The 22,388-nt window shown below is 38.3% G+C and overlaps 1 protein-coding gene across 5 annotated transcripts in view; it reads left to right on the plus strand.

The window, feature by feature from the left end:
• USP34 (ubiquitin specific peptidase 34) overlaps nt 1-22,388 on the plus strand; it is a 203,004-nt gene that overhangs the window by 70,572 nt on the left and 110,044 nt on the right. For 4 of the 5 annotated variants that reach the window (XM_005884578.2, XM_014532014.1, XM_014532017.1 and 1 more), the window contains 9 exons: nt 715-869; nt 2,002-2,115; nt 4,035-4,134; nt 4,268-4,427; nt 7,202-7,328; nt 7,425-7,572; nt 12,514-12,614; nt 12,845-13,054; nt 21,371-21,496. In XM_005884578.2, the coding sequence (XP_005884640.2) occupies nt 715-869; nt 2,002-2,115; nt 4,035-4,134; nt 4,268-4,427; nt 7,202-7,328; nt 7,425-7,572; nt 12,514-12,614; nt 12,845-13,054; nt 21,371-21,496 (1,241 nt within the window). The remainder of the gene's footprint in view (nt 1-714; nt 870-2,001; nt 2,116-4,034; nt 4,135-4,267; nt 4,428-7,201; nt 7,329-7,424; nt 7,573-12,513; nt 12,615-12,844; nt 13,055-21,370; nt 21,497-22,388) is intronic. The other variant, XM_014532016.1, reaches the window with a different exon arrangement.

Genomic DNA, 22,388 nt, shown 5'->3' on the forward strand with positions numbered 1-22,388 from the left:
TTATGATATACTTTAGAAATCCGTGTGATGCTTTTATTTCTATCCCTTTAGATTGTCTCATCCATATTCAGACTTCAGATTGCCTTTAATGCCTTGTCTTCTTTTTGATTAATTCTCTGACTTCCTTCTGTCACATTTTGGAATCATTTAATACTTGGGTCAAAGTACCATACAGATTTCATTTCATTACTTTGGCTTCCCAGCTGATTGTATCCCCTGATGTGTTGTTGTTCTCTGTTTTAGGCAGGCAGTTCCATTTTGCTTTATCACAAGGATCCTTTTTTTCACAGTTCACAAAAATAATGCTTATTAGCATGCATTGTTTACCTCCTGTGTGCATAGAATGAGCTTTGAACATGGTATCCACTCTGTTCTTAATGCTTAAACCTTAGAACTGACTCCTCAACTTTTGGGGTTACTTTCCTTTAATTATGTGTACTTTAATACAGTAATATGTTCATACTTTAGGAAGAATGATTTTCCAGATCAAATGACTCTTCTAGGATATTATATAAGTTGTATGTTTTTAGATAATTTATATATAGGTTATATTTAACTACATTTGAAAGCATAATTATGTGAAATCTCTTACCAAATAATATTTATAAAAGCCTATAAAACATCTATTTTTTGATATATTGGTGCTTCTAATACATTGAATTAGGATCGAAGCATTGTATGTTTCATGATTCAAAATTTGTAATTTTTATTTAGGGTTAAGTTTAGAGCAAGTTGACATTTTATGGCATTGTTTAGTCGAAGATTCTGAGTGTTATGATGATGCACTCCATTGGTTTTTAAATCAAGTTCGAAGTAAAGATCAACATGCTATGGGAATGGAAACCTACAAACATCTTTTCCTAGAGAAGGTAATTTTATTTCTTGACAGTTTTATTGTTTCTATTGTTTTTCCATATCTCCTTTTTATCTCTTAAACTCTGTAATGTTAATTTTTCATCTTTTAACACTTTTAAAAAAAGTAAATGTACTGTTTTTCAGCACCCCTTATATAGTTTTTGCCACTTAGATTTTGCTTTCATTTTGTCTTCTAGTGTTTATATCAAAATGAATATTTAGTTTTTATTTACAAAAATATTCTGTTTCTTAACTAAAGTATTTATGCTAATTAGTGTTAAGTATTAATTCAGGCAAATACTTATAAGAAATGTGGGGAGTCTTTTATTTTTAAAATAATAACATTGTAGTTACATTTTCAGGAGTGTATCCACACCCACAAGTGTAGAGTTGTGTTCTGTGACTCTTCTTAGTTAAATAGGTTGTGGGTTCAGCCAGTCTTCTAGCAGATGTAAACCAATATTCAGAATTTTTTGTAGATCCCTGGCAAGGCAGGAATTGCTATAATGATAATAATGACATTCTATCTAGTTTTTTTTTCTCCTTTATCAGATGCAGCAATTGGTTCAGGTGTTAATTTTCCATTTGAATTTTGAGGACATTGATAATAACACAGCAATAGACTTTTTAAATTATTTGCATGCTTTTGAGATTGTAAAGGCTCTCTGCAAACTCTCACATGATCTCTGTGGTAGAATTGAGTAAATGTGAATGAGTATATGTAAATTAAGTCATTTAGTAGTTCTAAAGCAAAGCTACAAATAGACCCTCACTATCTTAATTTCAATCTGTGACTTACACACAAACTGTACAGGTAGCTACACATCTCATAAATGTGCATGATCTATGTATACAAAAATGATAAAATTTAAATGATAAAATTTTTTATTTGTTTTCTCTGATTTGAGTCTATGTTCGGTATAAAAATAGAAACAATTGAGAGATGTTTTAATTATGACCTGAATAAAATTTTCATTAGATTATCTATTTTAATTTTTAAAATTATCATTGAAAATCTGAGCTGCTACATTTCTTTCTAGAATATTTTCAGTAAAATCAAGTTTAATTTAAATCTCTTAAGTTAAATCCAATAAAATAAAATGTTAATTCACCACACTAAACCAGCTTTAAAAAATTTTTTTTAAGATGCCCCAGCTAAAACCTGAAACGATTAGCATGACTGGCTTAAACCTGTTTCAGCATCTATGTAACTTGGCTCGATTGGCTACCAGTGCCTATGATGGTGGTTCAAACTCTGAGGTAAGGATTTAGACTTGTCATTTTATTAGGTCAGCTTGTGGAATTTTTGTTTTATTTCTCAAATTAGATTACTGAATTATGTTATATAGTTTGTCAACCATTGAATTTACTATGAAGACTTTTATTCTTAGGTTTTAGAATAAAAATTTTATAAAGCAAATTTGATGACTTTTCATTACCAATGATAATCTTGGTTGTGCTTAATGAACTTGTTGCACATTCTTGGATTAATAGAGAAGATTCTATCTGAGTGTTCTTTTAGTCCTCTAAACACTCCCAGGTAATATAATCAAGTAGTTTTATCAATTAGAAGGTTGATTTGTCTAAAATCTAATTTTAATGTCATTTGTTGAGGCCAAAACTTTTAGTTGCTCTTGGGCAGTTACAGAGTTCCTGTTGCTAACCTCTATTATGGAATAGAATCTAAGTCATCTTTGACTATGAGTCATATAATCCGTTTATTAGCTGAAACTCTCACAAGTTGCTAGTCTTATCTCTAGAGTTCCATTTGCCTGATTGATTGGCTACTGGGTTTTGTTGAATGCATTATTTCTAGACTCTCCTGATACAGACTATTTGAAAGTCTTCCTCATTGGACATTTCAGCTTATTAATGATAGTTTTCATTTATTATCCATTCACATTTTTCATTACTTTTCTTCAGAAGTTTGAGTTGTGTTATAGTGACAAAGGCATAGAAAACTGATGTTAATTTATGTGGTAAAGAAGATATCTAGAGTGCTTTCATAGTATCTTCCTACTCTTCTATCCTTGTTTGAATAGTGTTCTTTTTTAAATTTAATGTTTTGGCTCTAACTCTCACTTTGATAGTACTATGATTAATTTCAGTTTGTGATTTCAGACAACCAGACAGATCTGATTTATCTAAGAAGTAGTCATACTCTAATTTTGAGATAGTACTGCTTTTTATGTAGATGTTGTAAAGACTGTGACTGTTTAGTCACTTATCAGAAGGATATCTTGCTTTACCCCACCCAGCTTTTAAGAACTTCCATTCTCCACGTTTTCTGTGGTTTTCAGGAAAACATTTTTTTTGTCATCTCATAGTTAACCTAAATTTAAGTGACAACTTGGGTTAACATTTAAAAAATTTTTCTGTGAATACCTGTAAGGAGTGACTTTATCAGAGTAAGTTATATGAAAGCATTGAATCATTATTATGCTAATAATTTTGTGTGTTTTTATTCCTTTGTAGCATGTTTTGGGGACTTCTTACCATTATGTAGTCACAAGTTTTGAGTTACTGAACATTACACACACATACACAGTCAACTGCTTTATAAATAAGTATTTTTACAGTCAATTCAGCTATATCTCAGTAATTGAGGGAATTTCAACAGCTTTTGTCTTTTATAGTCTATATATTTAAAAGGCTAATATGCAGAGTGTCCTCTGGGGAGTTCAGGAGACTGGGAGTTCGATCACTCGCTATGATGTGTGCTGACCACCAGGGGGCAGTGTGGAATGAAGGAAGGCCCTGATCGGCCCTGATCATCAGCCAGGCCTAGGGACCCTACCCGTGCATGAATTTTGTGCACCGGGCCTCTAGTTATTTAATAACTAAGTAATAGGAATTACCTTTTAAATATTTTATAGGACCGTGGTTGGCAAACCGTGCTTGCGAGCCACATGCGGCTCTTTGGCCCCTTGAGTATGGCTCTTCCACAAAATACCACGTGCGGGCGCGATTGAAACTTTGTGGCCCATGTGCAGAACTCAGTGTTTTGTGGAAGAGCCAATATTTTGTGGAAGAGCCACACTCAAGGGGTCAAAGAGCCGCATGTGGCTCGCGAGCCACAGTTTGCCGACCACTGTTATAGGATATTAAAACTTTTTGATGTTGTATGACTCTTAAATTAGTTACTTCAAAATAGATGTTGTCACATTTTTCTTTTTTAGCTTTGTGGTATGGACCAATTTTGGGGCATTGCTTTAAGAGCACAATCTGGTGATGTCAGTCGAGCAGCTATCCAGTATATTAACTCCTATTATATTAATGGTGAGTTATTTGAAATATTCTCTAATAGATAGTTTTTTATGTGAAGATTTTTAGTTTAGCTACAGTTAATTTTCTTTATATAGCAAAACAAGAATATAAGATTGATTCACATGTCTGAACATCTGATTTTCAGGTAAAACTGGTTTGGAGAAGGAACAAGAATTTATTAGTAAGTGTATGGAGAGTCTTATGATAGCTTCTAGCAGTCTTGAACAAGAATCACACTCAAGTCTCACTGTTATAGAAAGAGGACTTCTTATGCTGAAGACACATCTGGAAGCATTTAGGAGAAGGTAATTTTTTTTATACCACATTAAAATGAATTTCAGACTTTTTTATTGCTGACATGTCCAAAAGTATTCTTAAAAGAGGGTTTTTTTGGGAGGCAGGTAGAAAGCATAACTTACCAAAAACGAAGTGCTAGTATTAGAAGCAATTTTTGTTCATAATATGTAACATATAGTGGTACAATAGGCAATATAGATTCCTGGTAAATATTGAAGAGCTTTAAAATCATTAGGTTGTGAGAAGGTATGCATGAATAAGAATTTCTAGTCAGAATTCCATCACTAACAAAGTATTACTAAGATTGAAAAAGCAAAACACTACCAAAAACGGTTTCACTAAAACCCTTGCCAAGAGATCAAATAATCTCTCATAGTTGAACCAAGTTGAGGTTGTTTCATTCGCTGTTTTTTGTTTTTTTTTCTTCCTGGACTAGGAGAAAGTATTTTAATTTTGAATTTCCATTTACCATGGAAACATGATAAAAAATTCTGTTAATGAATATCTGTATAATTAATTTAGACATACCCTGTGTAATACAGAAATAAAGCAAATTAACACTTATGAATGTATCGACTGAAGTGAAAGGTGAGTAGATAGTTTTAATTAAGAAATTCTGTGTAGTAGAAATCATGAGTAAATGTAAAAGTATAAAGAACTGTTTTGTGCCTTGGCCGGTGTTTCTTACTGGTTAGAGTGTCGGCCAATGCACTAAAGGATCTCCAGTTCGATTCCCAGTCAAGGGCATGTACCTGGGTTGCAAGTTCAGTCCCAGCCCCTGTGGTGGGGGTGTGTTGGGGAGGCAACCAGTTGACATCTCTCTCATATCAATGTTTCTTTCCCCATCTTTCTCTCTTTCTTCCCCTCCCTCCATCCCTTCCACTCTTTAACAATCAATGGAAAAAATATCCTTGGGTGAAAAATAACAACAAAAATATGATGAAAAAAATTGTTAAAGTTAATCATTTCTTTCAACTTCAGAGCTTAATTTGATAATGAAAATGCCATACAATTGACGTTTATTGACATTTTTATTTAAAATATCAGGAAATAATGAACAATGAAGGTCCTCTAGGCATTCCTTATACATAACATGACTCTATGATTAAAACATTTGGGTACTTCAAAATTTTTTACTTTGATTATGGTTGAAATTTGTGGAAATTCTTTTTAAATAATTCTTTGTGTTTTTAAAGAATGTATAGTGAACTCAAGATTTTTGCACAGAAACTAAACACTGCCAGGTAACTTGTACCACTTTTAAAAATAAATAAGAATAAGCAAATGTGATGTATTCAAATTAATAAATACTCATAAAATTTATATGTTACACAAGATAATACTATAGAAAATAGTATCAGATAGTTACTGTTAATGATATAAATATATACAGGGTGGACAAAACTAGGTTTACAGTTTGTATGGGAAATAATGAAATAATTAATAAATAATAAAAGGAGCTGTGCTTTATGTACTAAAAATGTAAACCTAGTTTTGCCTACCCCTGTACATATATTCCAAAATTTTCTCTGTGCTGCAGTGTCTACAAACAACAAAATAAAAAGAGCCTGTTGGTTCAAACCCTTAATCCTTATATGATGTTAACAGTGTTGTAAGATAAATAACTTATTTAAAAATAAACTAAGGTTATTTAATTTTATGCGTGGCTAGTAGAGAAACTTGGAAACAATTGAATATTTAAAAAACTAAGAGGTAGTTTAATGATTTATCTAGGTATTTTCATGCGAATCTTTGTGCGTTATCATTGTACAGTTTCAAGTGCTTAATGTGGTCAGTGCTACTATTTAAAATTGCTAACATTTATAGAATGAAAATATAAAGTAATTATTGTGTTTATGTATTCCTTATATTAAGAGAGTAAATAAAAGTGTCTCTTTTAAAGGTTTTTTTCCTCTTTCCCCCCCCCTTTTTTTAAAAGATAAGGTTATAATAAAACAGTGGTTCTCAACCAGAAGCAATTATGTTTCCTGGAAGACATTAAGTAACTTCTGGAAACATTTTTGATTATCATAGCTCAAGGGAGAAGGGGCTACTATTGGCATGTAGTAAGCAGGTAGAAACCATGGGTGCTAGTAAACATCCTACAGTGCATACAGTGCACTAGACAGCTCCCCTCCTCCCATAACGAAGAATTATTGGGCCCAGAAATGTTGTCTAAGGTTAATTTTTTGCTTAGTAATAGAAGCCGGACATTGGCCCGCTTCTAGGAAATAAAGTCCATTTTATTCTCTTACTTACCCTCTTTCTGTTCCAGAATTGATGATTAGGTAAGATATTGATAATTTTTTTCTTATCTGAATTTAGGTACCCTGGATCCTGTCTTCAACTACTAAAAATCACTTGGAAAATTGACAGATATTTAGAGTGTCATGTTGGATGCCTGTGTCCTTTGAAATATTAGTCTTCGTAATTCAGTTTTAGCAGTCATGGAATAAGCCCACAAAATTCTGTTAGGCTGATTAACATATATTTATTAGAAAAACTTATGTCTCTGAAAAAAAATATTTCTAGTACCCCTTCTTTTCCCCCCTCTTCTGAATGTAGGAATTACAACTTGCTATTTAAGTTTAATTCAGTATGATGAACCTAAACTTAGTGCTTTTATTTTGGGAAAAAAATTAAACTTAATGCTATTGATAGACTAAATTGGAATATACTAGAACCTTTTGTGGGCTTTTTCATTTTGTGAAATAATAAAAACTTCAGTAATATTAAAATGTTTTAAAATATTCTTCCTATGTGTGGTTTTTGTGTGTTTTAGGTTTGCATATCATCTCAGACAGTGGCAAATTGAAGGCACTGGAATTAGTAGTCATTTGAAAGCATTGAGTGACAAACAATCCCTGCCGCTAAGAGTTGTATGTCAGCCAGCTGGACTTCCTGATAAGGTAGTTGCATAATTTTAGTTTACAAATTGATAACATTTCCCAGTTCAAATATCTGTTCTTTTTGTATTTTTAAATTGGTTGCATCTCATATTTCAGATGACTATTGAAATGTATCCTAGTGACCAGGTAGCAGATCTTAGGGCTGAAGTAACTCATTGGTATGAAAATTTACAGAAAGAACAAATAAATCAACAAGCTCAGCTTCAGGAGTTTGGTCAAAGCAGCCGAAAGGGAGAGTTTCCTGGTAAGTCCAATAGTTCCAATTTTCATATTTCTTAGGTAGCATTATAATAACAACTTTGAAGCTTTACTTCTTTGAAGACTACCAACCATGTCTGTGGCTCCCACTCACCTTCCCCTACTCGTGGTATGCCATTCATTCTTAAGCAGGAGTTAAGAGTTACTTCAGATGTTACTTGTAAACATGTTCTCTCCCTTTTTAAAAAATATCTACTTTTGGAGGTTATTTGATGAGCACTGTGGGAAATAATAATTTGTTTCCATGTACTACTTGGTAATCAATAATTTGTTTTACCATTTAGATATATTTTGTTTTTGTTGTTCTTCATAGCATATGAAAATAATGCACCCTTCAATTCCACCTGTGCATCTCTCCCCTTCCCTCCAAAAAAGTATCATATTAAGAAATTTTTCATGTGGGCCTGAAAAGTATATTTGATTTCTACATTACTGTTACAACTAGTGCATTTTAAAACATATATTTTACTGGTTTTTAGAGAGAGGAAGAGGGAGGGATAGCAACTTAGAAACATTGATGAGAGAGAAACATCGATTGGTTGCCACCTGCATGTTCCCTAGTGTGGATCGAGCCCGAAACCTGGGCATGTACCCTGACTGGGAATTGAACCATGACCTCTTGGTTCATGGACCAAGGCTCAACAACTAAGCCACGCAGGGTGGGCGAGGACTAGTGATTTCTAGTGTCTTTCTATAACATATAAAATCTGAGCTAATCAGAGTATTGATGATAAAAGCTGTTAATTTTTCTTAAAATTTAAGGGTCTGAAATTATAACAGGCTAAATACATATTTAGGGGGAAAAATCTTACAGTTTTAAAGCTTGTTTTTAGGATTTTTAACATGACTATGTGCAGGATGATAATTCTTTGACATCTTTTAGTAAAGAGCCAACCATTTTATTACAGTGTGCTTAATTAAGATGAAACCATGTGTATCTTCTGAAGTAGCAGATCTTAAATTTTTTCTTGAATAATGAATAAATATTCTTGGCACAGTAGGTGTTGAAAAGTCTCCCTTTTACCCTGATCTTTAAAGCACCGATTTTTCTCTCCTGCTAAGGTAGATGTTATTAGTTTCCTACACTTCCTTCAGAAGATACCAAGATATAATGTAAGCATATTCATATAGATATAGGTAGATACACACACACACACACACACACACACTCTTAAAATACAAATGTAGCATTCTATTTATACTCTCTGTCCTTTCCTTATAGTACTTAACATTCTTAGAGAACATTCCATATTAGTGCATATAGAAAGTTACCTCATTCATTCACATTTTATTTTTAATTTAATTTTATTTTTCTATCACCTTTATCCCCTCTATGCCCTCTACCACCTCCACCCCTGCAATCACCACACTGTCTCTGTTTTGCTTGTCTTTCTCTGACTGGCTTATTTCACTTAGCATAATGTTCTCCAGGTCTCTTATGTGTCAATACACAAAGCAGTAGTCCTGTTTCACTCATTCTGAAAATAGCTGTTTAGTGCCCAGCCTGTGGAGTTTATCTACACTAAGTTAATAAAAAAATTTTTAATAAAAAAATGAATAGAAAAGTTAAGTAAAATAAGATATTTTACTTAGTTCATTGAAACTTAAATAAATATTGTCATTTTTTTTCTGTTCTGATTGTGTTCTGCTTTCTTATCTTTCAAATTTCTGATTTGATCCTCTGCTTAATCTTCTCCACTGTTGATTCCCTATAATGTATTCTACATTTCAGTTAATGAATTCTTTATTTCTGTTTGGGTCTGTTTTATCTCCATTTTTATGTTTCCTATTACTTTGTTGATGTTCTCACTAAGTTCATCTACTCTTCCCCTTTGTTCATTCTTACAACCAGCGTTTTGAACTCTGTATCTAGTAGATTGCTTGTATCTATTTAATTCTATTTATTTAGTTCTTTTTCTGGAGTTTTTTCCTGTTCTTTCATTTAGGACACATTTCTTTGTTCATTTTGTCTGCCTCCCTGTGTTTGTTTCTGTGTTATTAGGTAGAGCTGCTATGCTTCCTGGGCTTATTAATGGTCTTATGTAGTAGGTGCCCTATAGGGTCCAGTGGCAAAGCCTCCTGGATCATATGATTTGGACATAGGACTAACTGCGATCACCATGGAATGAGATAGTAAGCAATCTGCCGATAGTTGCTACTTGTGCTGGGCGTGGAGGTGCTCAGGAGAGGCCACGTTACTAGTGCCGGGCTTGAGGCCACTTAATGAGAGGTACACTGTATGCCTAGCTAGATGCTGCTTGTTTGAGAGATTTTAGGAACGTTTGAATCATTAATCAAGAGGGGCCCTTTGGCCCAACTAGCGTGGCTCAGTGATTGAATGTCGACCTATGAACCAGGAAATCACAGTTCAATTCTCAGTCTGGCACATGCCCGGGTTGCAGGCTTGATCTCCAGTTGAGGGCATGCAGGGGAAAACCAATCAATGATTCTCTTTCATCATTGATGTTTCTCTTTTCTCTCTCTCTCTCTCTCTCTCTTTCTCTCCGAAAAAAATAAAATAAAAAAATAGGGCCGTTTGTATGTAAAAGCCACTGGGAGTGGCTTGAATGGGACCAAAAGTTGGTTGGGGTGTGGTCTCAGGGAATCAGCAGGGCAGAGTGAACTGTGTTAGCCAGGTTGAGGGAGACTCAGATATGGCTCCTGTTTGCCAGCTCTTTGAGGGGAGGGCTCACTAAAGGAAAAATGAATGACCTCTGCTAAGACTTCTGTTTGGGAGAAAACTGCCCCTCCAGCTCTTGTCCTGATACCAGACAATTCAGTTCCTCCCATATGTCCCTGGTGCCTTTCCAGCTGCTTCCCCAGTATTGGAGCTCAGAGGGAGTTTGAGTAAGTTTGTGCGCTGATCCTTTAAGAGGAATGCCTGAGACTCCAGCAGTTCTCTGTCATACTCTGCCATAATCCCCTCTGGTTTTTATAGCCAGAAGTTATGGGGCCTTTTTTTTCTGGCACTGGAACCCTAAGCTGTGTGTGTGGGGGGGTGTTTCTAATGTGGGGCTGGGACCTTTGCTCCTCAGGGGGTTACCTCTGCAGCTGCGATATCCCTCACAATTTTTATCCAAAGCACATGGGTGTGGGACCAGCCTGTTCAGTGTCTCCGCCTCCCCTACCAGTTTTGATGTGGCTTTTTTATATACTTAGTTGTAGGACTTATGTTCAGCTAGATTTTAGGCTGTTGTGAATGATGGTTGTTCTATAGTTTATTTGTAAATTTGATGTGGTTGTGAGAGAATTCGAGTACTGCATTTACCTACGCTGCCATCTTAACTGGAACCCCTTAATTTTCTTACTCTGTCAAGCATATCCTTTTTAAAAAAGAAATGTATGGATTAAACAATATTTAATTTGAATGCCTGCTATGTTCTTGTACTGGGGGTTACAGCTGTAAACATAATAAAATCTCTGCCTTTGTGAAATTGGAATTTTTTTTTATGGAGGAGAAACATAAATATATAATGTCAGATGCTATTAAGTGCTTTAAAGAAAGAAAAAGCAGAATAAGGGATTAATAGTGAATTGAGGCCCTCTCCCTCTAGGGATCATGCCCGTACCATTCCCTTTCCCTCTTCTTCCCCCACAAGGCACGTATCCCCTAACTTCTAAGGGATCCTATGAGACTTGCAATCAGGGGAGCAATGGGCAGAGGCACCTAGTCCCAGGCTAACCCCCTGAACATGTCTCCAAGGCCTCCTTTTCTTTGACTTCCCAGTGAGCCAGAGCAGCCCAGCATAGGCTCTCTTGTGTGCCCTTCCTTGTTTTGTTGTCCTAAGTATATTTTTGCTGTGGTCAGTTAATTTTTGCTTGCTTTTCAAAAAAATAAAATAGTGGATAGAGTGGGTAGGCGAAAGGCCTTACATTTGCTAGATACGTGAAGCAAGTGAGGGAATGAGCTATTGAATTTCTGTGGAGGAACATCGTAGGTCTTGAGATGGGAACATTTTTGGTATTTTCAAGAAAGAGTAAGGAGGCTAATTGGCTAAAGCATATTTAGGTAGGGATGATGGTGGGAAATGAATTGAAGGTGTGGGCAGCAAAAAGGACTTTATGCTTTCTGGAAATAAAACGACTCAATCTATTGAGTTTCTTGAATTTACCATAATCTGGGATGTTGTAACATACATATTTTTTCATGTCAGAGCTTTGCTTTTTAATTTTTTTCCTGCATTATAGTTTATTTTACTTTGCTTTGGTGTGCAAGAACAGGGAAGAGAAAACTCGATCATTAAAAACACTTGCTGGGCCCAGGAGGTCAGGGCACATGCTCAGGTTGCAGGCTCCATCCCCAGTGTGGGGCATGCAGGAGGCAGGTGATCAATGATCCTCTCTCATCCTTGATGTTTCTATCTCTCTCACTTCCTCTCTGAAATCAATAAAAATATATTTAAAACAGTACTGGCAGGTTACTTGTGTAATTAATGCATTACTGAATCTGATTCATCTTCATGTGTTGCTAGGGCAAATGCTTAGGTTCCCATAAAGCTCCATAGTGTTTTTTACTTGTAAAATTTTTCACATTGTTAACACCTTGCTGACTGGTCACCAGATAACTCATGTTTCCATGTCCAAACATTGCTGACCGGTAAGGTGTGAAAGTAATCTAGAGTTTTAAAATTACTTAAAGTAAGTGCAGACATGAATTATCTCATGACTGGTCAGCAAGGTGTTAAGCAGACAGGAATTAATCTCATTAAATTGATGCTAACTGATAATTTCATTTTAATTTTTCACTGCGTAAGGTTAACTTGTACAACAGAAAATAATGCAGGATACTTAATACTGTCTCCACTTTACTCAATAATTATAGTAAGCTTAATGTACAGTGAGATTAATTCTTATCACCATATTTTCATGTCACCAAATAAGTTAACTCTTATAAAAGTGTTCACTTAAGTTTTCTCCTGTTTTTAAGGAGGCCTTATGGGACCCGTCAGGATGATTTCATCTGGACATGAGTTAACAACAGATTATGATGAAAAAGCACTTCATGAGCTTGGTTTTAAAGATATGCAGGTACATATAAATGTGAATTGAGTTTTAATCTATTTCCTGTTATAGTCAGTAGTGGAATATTTGAAGGTATAGTTTAAAAACAGTTCTTACTGCTTTTGTTATATTAAAATCATAATGAAGTTATTTTATACTTAAGAACTTTATTAAACCAAAAACTTGATATACACACACACACACACACTCTCACACTTTTTATTTGTTTTTCTCCCCTATTGCTTCTATTTTAACAGATGGTTTTCGTATCTTTGGGTGCACCGAGGAGAGAACGGAAAGGGGAAGGTGTTCAGCTGCCAGCATCTTGCCTACCACCCCCTCAGAAGGACAACATTCCGATGCTTTTGCTTTTACAAGAACCGCATTTAACTACTCTTTTTGATTTATTAGAGATGCTTGCATCATTTAAACCACCTTCAGGAAAAGTGGCAGTAGAAGATCGTGAGGTGACTTCATCATTTCATTTCCACAAAGTTTTTTTGTGTGTTTCTGTGGAGTGGAAAATAATTTTCTCATTAATCTCTTAAGAGCAGTAAAACTTAGGAAACCAATTATTTATTCATTAGCTATTTAAGTGTCTGATATGACCTAGGCATACTGTTTAAAGTATTGTTTTGCAGGGATCAAACTAAGCATAGTTTCGGTTTTTATTGAATCCAGTGGGGAAGACAGATCATTGATAATGCCGAACAGATAAATAGTTTCAGATCAACTAACAGGTAAATCATAGATAGAGATAGGTACTAAGACTGAGACGTGAATTATTAGGACGTGGTGATAGAGATTCATTTATATATTATTTGGTCAGGGAAGGTTTCTCTGAGGTAGACTATATGTAATCTGGGGATGATGGGTAAAGAGCCAGCTAAATGAAGAGAATGAGAAATGATTTGGATAGAGCAGTGGTCAGCAAACTGCGGCCCCTTGAGTGTGGCTCTTCCACAAAATACCATGTGCGGGCACGCACGTACAGTGCGATTGAAACTTCGTGGCCACACTCAAGGGGCCAAAGAGCCGCATGTGGCTCGAGAGCCGCAGTTTGCCGACCACTGGGATAGAGTAATTTGATATGATAAGTAGTTAAACAGCTCTAGGAATTGTTAGAGAGTTAGTGAGTAGAATGTGAAGGGTGATGAGAGGAATGAGATTGGAAAGGTAAGTAGAGCCAGACTAGCCATTGCAAGCTATTTCCATTTTACTCAAAGTAAAGTGGAGAGCATTAAAATATCTTAAGCAGAACACACATGTTCTGATTTCTGTTTTAAAAGTAATAGGTTTCCTTGGCAAGGATAGAGAAAGGTGTAAAGAACCCAATGCACTAGTCCAAGGGAGCATTGTTGGTACTCTGAAATAGAATGGTGGCAGTGGACATTAACTAAGTAGATAGTAGGTCAAAACAACAAGGTTGGTGGTGGATTGGCTTAAGAGTAGGGATAGACTTGGGTTTAGGAAGAAGGAAAACAGGTTTCTGGCTTGAGAAACTAGGTAGATTCCATTTGAAATTAAGAATGGATGCCTGTGGGATATGAAGTGTAGATGTTAAGTAAGCATTTGGATATATGAATTTGGAGCTCAGAGAAAAGGTTTGATCTAGAGAAGTAAGTTTGTGGGTTACCACTAATAAGATGGTATTTAAAGTCAATAGTGTTTATAAGATCACCTAAAGGAATCCTTTCAGTCCATTGACTTTTTTAATACCTTTAAATGGATTTATCCTAAGGGGTTCATTGATTTTCTCATCCAGAGAATCATTATTTTGAGGTAGAGTGGCAATTAATAGTGGTTTGCCTTTAATGGCTACTGTTCTTTCTTTCTCAAGAATGTTAAGTGACTTCTTTCTATGTTTCTAAAATGTATGTGATCATGGATATAGTGGTAGCCACTGAGTCCTCTCTTCCTGATAGTTTGGTTTCTTTTGTGGTGGTACGTTCTTTTTATTATTATTATTATTATTATTATTATTTTTATTTTTATTTTTATTTTTTTTAACAAATGGCCCCAGGGATAGGGGACCAGGGGAGCGGGGAGGAGAGGAAGCGGGGCCCCAGCTCCATAACCCCTCTCAGCCGCCCCTTTTCCCCTTATATATTTATAGTCTGTATAAAAGGCCTGGGGGGCTAGGGGCAAGGGGAACTCTCTCAGGGTGGAGGCAATCTAGGCTCCTTGTCCCTGGGGGGCCCAAGCTCTTCTGCCCGTGGGGAAGACCCTTCTCAGGAAGATGGCTCTGTCCGTTGCTAGGGCTTCAGCATCCAGTGTAGGGCATCAGGTGGGAGGCCTGCTGTTGAAGGTCAATGTGCTGGGTGCGGAAGATACCGTTGTAGGTGAAGGGTGGGGCTTTGAGATGGGAACTGAGACCAGAGAAAGACTTTGCAGTTGGGGGAGAACATGATGACCTGGGTCCCCCAAGGTTGCTGCTCAGTTTTCGATAATCCTGGCATAGCTTTAATTCTACTGGGTGAAGCTCTGCTTGCCCCAGCTAGGGTTAAGGGCCTGGCAGTTGAAGGCAGCATCCAAGGAGCAGGTGGGGGCCGCACAGACAAAAGGGGGGTGGGGGCTGTAGAGCAGGGCCCACAGGTAACAGAGAAGTGGGGGCAGGAGGCAGCACTGGTTGCAGGGAGCCAAAGTTCACTACAGGCAGCTGGGAGTCCACCATGAGTGGGTACATTCTTAATTCCTAAGAAATCTCCCTTTTGTTCAAGCAGAGTAACTAATAATAGATGCCCATGAACTCCCATTTCCTCACCTTTTAAATTTTATGCCATAAATACTTAATGAGCTTTTTTCTTTTTAAATCGTCACCCGAGGATATTGTTTTTATTTATTTTTAGAGAGAGAAACATCGCCTGGTTGCCTCCCGAACACATCCTGATCAGGGATTGAACCACACAACCTTTTGGTGTATGGGATGACACTCCAACCAAACTGAGCTACTACTTGGACAGGGCTTAATGACTTTTTACTTCTTTTGAGCACTATATTGGCAGTTTAAAAGAGAGAAAGATAATTACAAGAATTCTCCAGTGTTCCAGAAGGGTGCTACTCTTCTCTGTAGAATGTTATGGGAACAGAAGGGAGAGGAAAAAATTGGGGAGAGGATTTTGCAAAAGGAGAGTCTTTAATATTGGATCCAGCTGCTGATAAAAGTAAAGAGAAACGTTACAGATTTACAGAAAAGTAAATGGCATGTTTGAAAAGCTTGGGACTGTGAGTATAGTGTAATCCTGTATAATAAAACCTAATATGCTAAGTGTCCGGTCGTCCAATGACCAGTCGACTGTTCAACCAATCTAAGCGTAATATGCTAATGATTTGCTAAGGCCGCTCAACAGCTCGGTATGACGTGCAGTGACCACCAGGGGGCAGACGCTCCAACCGGTAGGTTAGCCTGCTGCTGGGGTCCAGCCTATCGGGACTGAGCGAGATGGGCCGGACATGCCCTGGAACCCTCCCTCCGTCCCTCCCTGGCTGGCCAACCTCCCGTGTCCCTCCCCAGCCAGCTGGCCCTGATTGGGATTAGGCGAAACAAGGCTGGGCACACCCTGGAGCCCTCCTGGGGCCCCTCCCTGGCCTGATTATGCACTGGTGGGGTCCCTCGGCCTGGCCTGTGCCCTCTTGCAATCTGGGACCCCTTGGGGGATGTCGGAGAGCCAGTTTCAGCCCCATTCTGGAGGCCACCCTGAGGGACCCCACCCATGTATGAATTTGTGCACCGGGCCTCTAGTACAAATATAAGGACAGAAAAGGAGATTGTAAACAATACCACAAAGGATTGTATGAGTTTTTTATTCTCTGTAAAATGGATGGCGATCATCATGGAAGGTTTTTTAACAACAACATGAGATCGTTTTCTGGGTCTGGGCTTTTAGAAACTAAGTTTAGGTATTAGTGTGGAAGGTGTCTGAGAGAAAACAAATACCAGAGCTGGAGGACCAATTAATAGGCCATTCCAAAGGCCAGAGGTGGAGGACCAGTTAATAGGCCATTGGAATAGTCCACATGAGACCTAAACAAAAGGGAAGAATTTATTTCATTAGCAGGTATTTTATTGAACTTTATTTGTGGTAAGTATATCATTGTTGATGTGGAGTTTCTTGTTGAAGACTGATTTGGCCTAAAGATAAAAATAAAGGACATTCACTGTGTATGACTCATATTGTAGGGCCTTTGAGACATAACATAGAATATAGTCATATAAGATGGGTGAAAATTTTTTTTTCTTCAAATAGTTTTTTTGCAGAATTCCATCTTTTTCTTATATAAAAACTGGGAGTTTACAAAATAATAAATTCAATTTTTTTTAAAAATATATTTTATTGATTTTTTACAGAGAGGAAGGGACAGAGATAGAGAGTTAGAAACATCGATCAGCTGCCTCCTGCACATCTCCTACCGGGGATGTGCCTGCAACCCAGGCACATGCCCCTGACCGGAATCGAACCTGGGACCCTTCAGTCCGCAGGATGACGCTCTATCCACTGAGCCAAACCGGTTTCGGCAATAAATTCAATTTTTACTGAAGAACTTTCACTACCATTTTCCTAACTAAAGCAGAATTATTAGTTGGGTTCCTTCCCTCCCTCCCTTCCTTCTTTCCTTTCTTTTTTCCCCCAAATATATTTTTATTGATTTCAGAGAGGAAGGAAGAGGGAGAGATAGAAACATCCATGATGAGAGAGAATCATTGATCGGCTGCCTCCTGCAAGTCCCCCACTGGGAATCGAGCCCACAACCCTGGCATGTGCCCTTGACCAGAATGGACCCCAGGACCCTTTGGTCCTCAGGCTGATGCTCTACCCACTGAGCCAAACCAGCCGGGGCCCTTCTCTATCTTTATTAGGATTATGAAAAGCAAAGTTTACCTTGAAACTCCATCTCTAACATTCCCTTGTCTTCAGAATATACTAGCTATTTACCATTATACAAAAAGAACCAAATTACTTTTTATCCTATATAATAAAGAGCTAATATGCAAATGGCCATCACGCCCTAACAGCTCAGACACTCAATACTGGGGAGAGAGGAATGGGGACCAGCCAGGAACAAATGACGTGAGAGAGGAACGGGACCAGCCAGGCACAAATGAGCTCATGAGAAAGGAATGGGGACTAGCCAGGTTGCAGCCTGGGAGAGGGACAAGCCACCTGCCCCACGGTCCCAGGCACCAGTGGCTGCGCCTGCAGCCCAGGAGAGAGACATGCTATCTGCCCCGCGGTCCCCCCCGCCAGTAGCTGAGGCTGCGGCCCGGAAGAGGGACAAACCGCCCGCCCTGCTGTCCTGGGTGCCAGTGGCTGTGCCTGTGCCTGCGGCCCGGCCCTGGAGAGGGACAAGACGCATGCCTCGTGGTCCCGGGTGCCAGCGTCCGGGGCTGCAGCCTGGGAGAGGGACAAGCTGCCCGCCCCGCGGTCCCAGGGGCCTGTGGCTGTGGCCCAGGTAAAGCCGCCTGTCCATGGTCCCCTGTGGCTGTGGCTGGGCCCCGGGGAGACGGCCGGCTGGCCAGAGGGAGGGAAGCCCAGGTCCTGGGTGCCTGCGACTGGCTGTAAGAGGGAATCCTGGGTCCTGGGTATGGGGCGATCAGGCCAGCAGGGGAGCAGTTAGGGGTGATCAAGCTGGTAAGGGAGCAGTTAGGGGCAATCAGGCAGGCAGGCAGGTGAGCGGTTAGGAGCCACCGGTCCCAGATTGGAGAGGGTGCAGGCTGGGCTGAGGCACACCCCCTTCCCCCCGTGGATGAATTTCGTGCACTGGGCCTCAGAGTATAAAAGATTCCTTTGGCAATTTAGACTATGTATTATTTATTTTGTTTTATTGCTTAAAATTTTGTTTTATTGCTTAAAGTATTACAAAGAGTATTACATATGTCTCCCCCCCCACCCCCCTCCATCTTCTCATGTGGTATTTATCCTTCTCTGACTGGCTTATTTCACTTAGCATAATGCTCTCTAGTTCCATCCATGGTGTGGCAAATGGTAAGAGTTCCTTTTTCTTCTTCCTCTTCTTAAAGAATACCTTTCAGCATTTCATATAATGCTGGTTTGGTGGTGATGAACTCCTTTAGCTTTTTCTTATCTGTGAAGCTCTTTATCTGACCTTCAATTCTGAATGATAGCTTTGCTGGATAAAGTAATCTTGGTTGTAGGTTCTTGCTATTCATCACTTTGAATATTTCTTGCCACTCTCTTCTGGCCTGCATGGTTTCTGTTGAGAAATCAGCTGACAGTCGTATGGGTACTCCCTTATAGGTAACTGACTTTTTTTCTCTTGCTGCTTTTAAGATTCTCTCTTTGTCTTTTGCTCTTGGCATTTTAATTATGATGTGTCTTGGTGTGGTCCTCTTTGGATTCCTTTTGTTTGGGGTTCTCTGCGCTTCCTGGACTTGGAAGTCTATTTCTTTCACCAGGTAGGGGAAGTTTTCTGTCATTATTTCTTCAAATAGGTTTTCAATATCTTGCCCTCTCTCTTCTTCTGGTACCCCTATAATTCTGATGTTGGTACGCTTGAAGTTGTCCCAGAGGCTCCTTACACTATCTTCGTATTTTTGGATTCTTTTTTCATTTTGCTTTTCTGGTTGGGTGTTTTTTGCTTCTTCGTATTTCAAATCTTTGACTTGATTCTTGCGATCCTCTGGTCTGCTGTTGGGAGTCTGTATAATATTCTTTATTTCAGTCCGTGTATGCTTAATTTCTAGTTGGTCCTTTATCACAACATCGAGGGTCTCACTAGATTTCTTAAGGATCTCAATACATTTATCGGCGGTTTCCATAAAATTCTTGAAAAATCTTAGAACCGTGGTTTTGAACTCTATATCCAGTCGTTTGCTGTCCTCCATTTCTGTCATTTGTGACCTGTTTCTTTGTCTTCGCATTTTGTCTGCTTCCCTGTGTTGGTAGAGTGGTTTTGTGTGCTAGGTGTCCTACAGGGCCCAGTGGCTCAGCCTCCCCAGTTACCTGAGGTGGACACTCTTGGTGCACCCCTTTGTGGGCTTTGTGCACAGTCTTGTTGTAGTTATGCCTTGATTGTTTTAGGTGTCACTGGGAGGAATTGACCTCCAGGCCAATTGGCAGTGAGAATCAGCTGTGTCTGCAGTGGGAGAACTTCTGTGCTGGAGACACCCTTCTGGGGCAAGACTTGCTTCAGTGGGGCTTTGGTGCTCACTGAGTCTGCCCCCTGAGTGTGTCCCTTATGGATCTGAGGAGTTGTAATCTGGATGGTCCCACTCTGACCACTGGGTACACTGGCTCTTGGATCTCTAAGGAGGTGCTAATTTAGCCTCTGCCTGAGGCTACCCAGCAGGAGCTACGGAGAGATCTGCAGATTCCTCTTCTTTGTTTGGGGTTTGGAGGTGCCCAGATGAGGCCCAGCTGTGAAGCAATGCAAGCTGCTGTGGGGCCTTGGGCCTTCTTTTGGAAGTTCTGGGTCTCTCTGACCCAGCTGCAGTTTGTTAGGTAATTTTAGATTGCAAAGGGCCAGGCCATTCATATGCAAAAGCCTCTGTGCACAGCTTGTGTGGGGCGGAGTCTCAGGGAATCAACAGGGTGGAGCAAACAGCTATGGCTGATCCTCAGCCCTGCCCTAAGAGGTCCCGGGTCTCAGTGTCCAGCAGTAATCACTGCAAGCACCTCTGAGAGAAAGCCGCCCTCGAGTTCCACCCGCTGCCAGACAGTTCAGTTTCTCCTTGTATGAGTCTGGGTCCCCCAAGACTTGCCCTGAACTGGAGTTCAGAGCAGTCGGGAGCTTGTGTCTCCCTCCCCGATTGAAAAAGACAACTGCGTCCTCAGTTGCCAGCCCTTTCCACGTGCGCCTCCGTACCTCTGCACTTCACTTCCGCACCTCCTCTGAGTCTCAGTATGCTTTTCTCTTTCCTTCTAGTTGTAGAATTTCCGCTCAGCCAGCCTTCCTGTGGTTCTGGATGATGTCCGTTTTGTCTTTTAGTTGTATTTTTGAAGTGGTTGTACGAGGCAGCAATTTCAGGTGTTTACCTATGCCGCCATCTTGGTTTTCGACTATGTATTATATTTTAAAAAATGAATGACATCAGCAGTGGTAGAATAATAATATACAAATTCATACCTTTGGAAAATCCCAAAACTATAAATGAGCTTTTGCTGCTTATTTAACCCTTGAGGTTGTACTATAATTAAAAAGAAAAAATCAGGAAACTTGCCCATCCATTTCTTGCATATTTCCTGAAACATACTTAAATATTATTTCAACACCTTATAGAATCCAAATTTAACAAATGATAGTGGAGAAAAGTAGATTGTTAAAATTTTTTCCTTTCCTCTTAATCTCTGCTTGTCTGAGAATAAAAAATAGGTATGAATAGGCAAAGTAAGAGGAACAGGTATACTCTTTTCCCAAATGTAAGGTTAAGGACTTAATCCACCAAGTCTTCATAGTACTTAGAATAGTAACCTGCAAAGGGGACATAGGTGATAGTCCTATTGAAATTTACTTGTATGTCTTTATAAAACAGACATTTTCACTGCGATTTGGAAAGTTTCCTAAGAAAAAGGGCTAGAATTAAAGGTCACTTTTCTTCCCAGAAAAGTGTTCAATAACAAGTTGAAAGACCGTAACTTTGACATAATTTATTGATAAATGTATTTATGTACATAGTTTATTTCTCACTGTTAAAGTAAGATTATAAAATATTATCAAACTTGATCATTAGTGATTTTATGCAAAAAAATTGAACTTAAGTTTAGGGATTTTTTTTTGTTTTTTTACTGATCCACCTTGATAAGCAGTTGTTCTTATTTATGTAGAGCTTAAGATGTGAAGAACTTCATCTTCATGCAGAAAACCTCTCTAGGCGTGTATGGGAACTACTGATGCTTCTTCCTACATGTCCTAATATGTTAATGGCATTCCAGAATATCTCAGATGAACAGGTAAGCCCACAGAATCTCTCTTTTATTTTATTTTATTGATTGATTTTTAGAGAGAAAGAAGCATCCATTTGTTATTCCACTTGTTTATGCATTCATTGGTTGATTCTTATATGTTTGCCCTGACTGTGGATTAAACCCTCAACCTTGGCATATCAGGATGATGGTCTAACCAACTGAGATATCCAGCCAAGGCTTACAGAAGCTCTTTATTCTCCTGGAGGATGATACCAGTTTACATTCCTACTGGCAGTGTTTGAGATTGCATTTTGACCTGTATCTTCAGTAAAAAGTGCCAGTTCATTTTAACATTTAGTGAAAAGGTAGGATAAATATAAGGCAAGGATGTTTACTAAAATTATTTTTAGAAGAAAACATGGATTTGCTTTTATATTAGTGTTTTTTATATTACTAAATATTCTGAATATTGCTTAGTTTTCAACAAAAAAAATGTTTAGAGAACATACAGTATGATTTAATGACATGTATCAGTGCTTGTCAACTTGTATGATGCTCATACAAGTGAACTGATAGAATTAGGTAAAAAAATGTAGCTAAGAAATCTAATAATATGTTTGTTGATTTCCCATAGGAGCATGACCTCACATATAATATTAGCTATCTCCCTATAAAGATACCTGTTAAAATGAGAGATTATTTTTTAGGGGTTACTTTCTGGAGATACCAATGGAACACCTATTGGATGAATGGAAAAAATAATCTAATGTTATGCTAATTGTTATCTAAGATTTGTGATGTTTTCATGTGATTTCATAAAATCCTACATCTGGAATGATTTAGAAATGAAGACGATGGCCTTGGAAAATGGTGGTTCATAACGCAGTGTAGCTCTGATAATAATAATATTGTCAAAGACGCACACTAAGTGTGAATA

The sequence above is a fragment of the Myotis brandtii genome, unplaced genomic scaffold (assembly GCF_000412655.1).
Source record: "Myotis brandtii unplaced genomic scaffold, ASM41265v1 scaffold84, whole genome shotgun sequence".
In the NCBI taxonomy this organism is placed as follows: domain Eukaryota; kingdom Metazoa; phylum Chordata; class Mammalia; order Chiroptera; family Vespertilionidae; genus Myotis; species Myotis brandtii.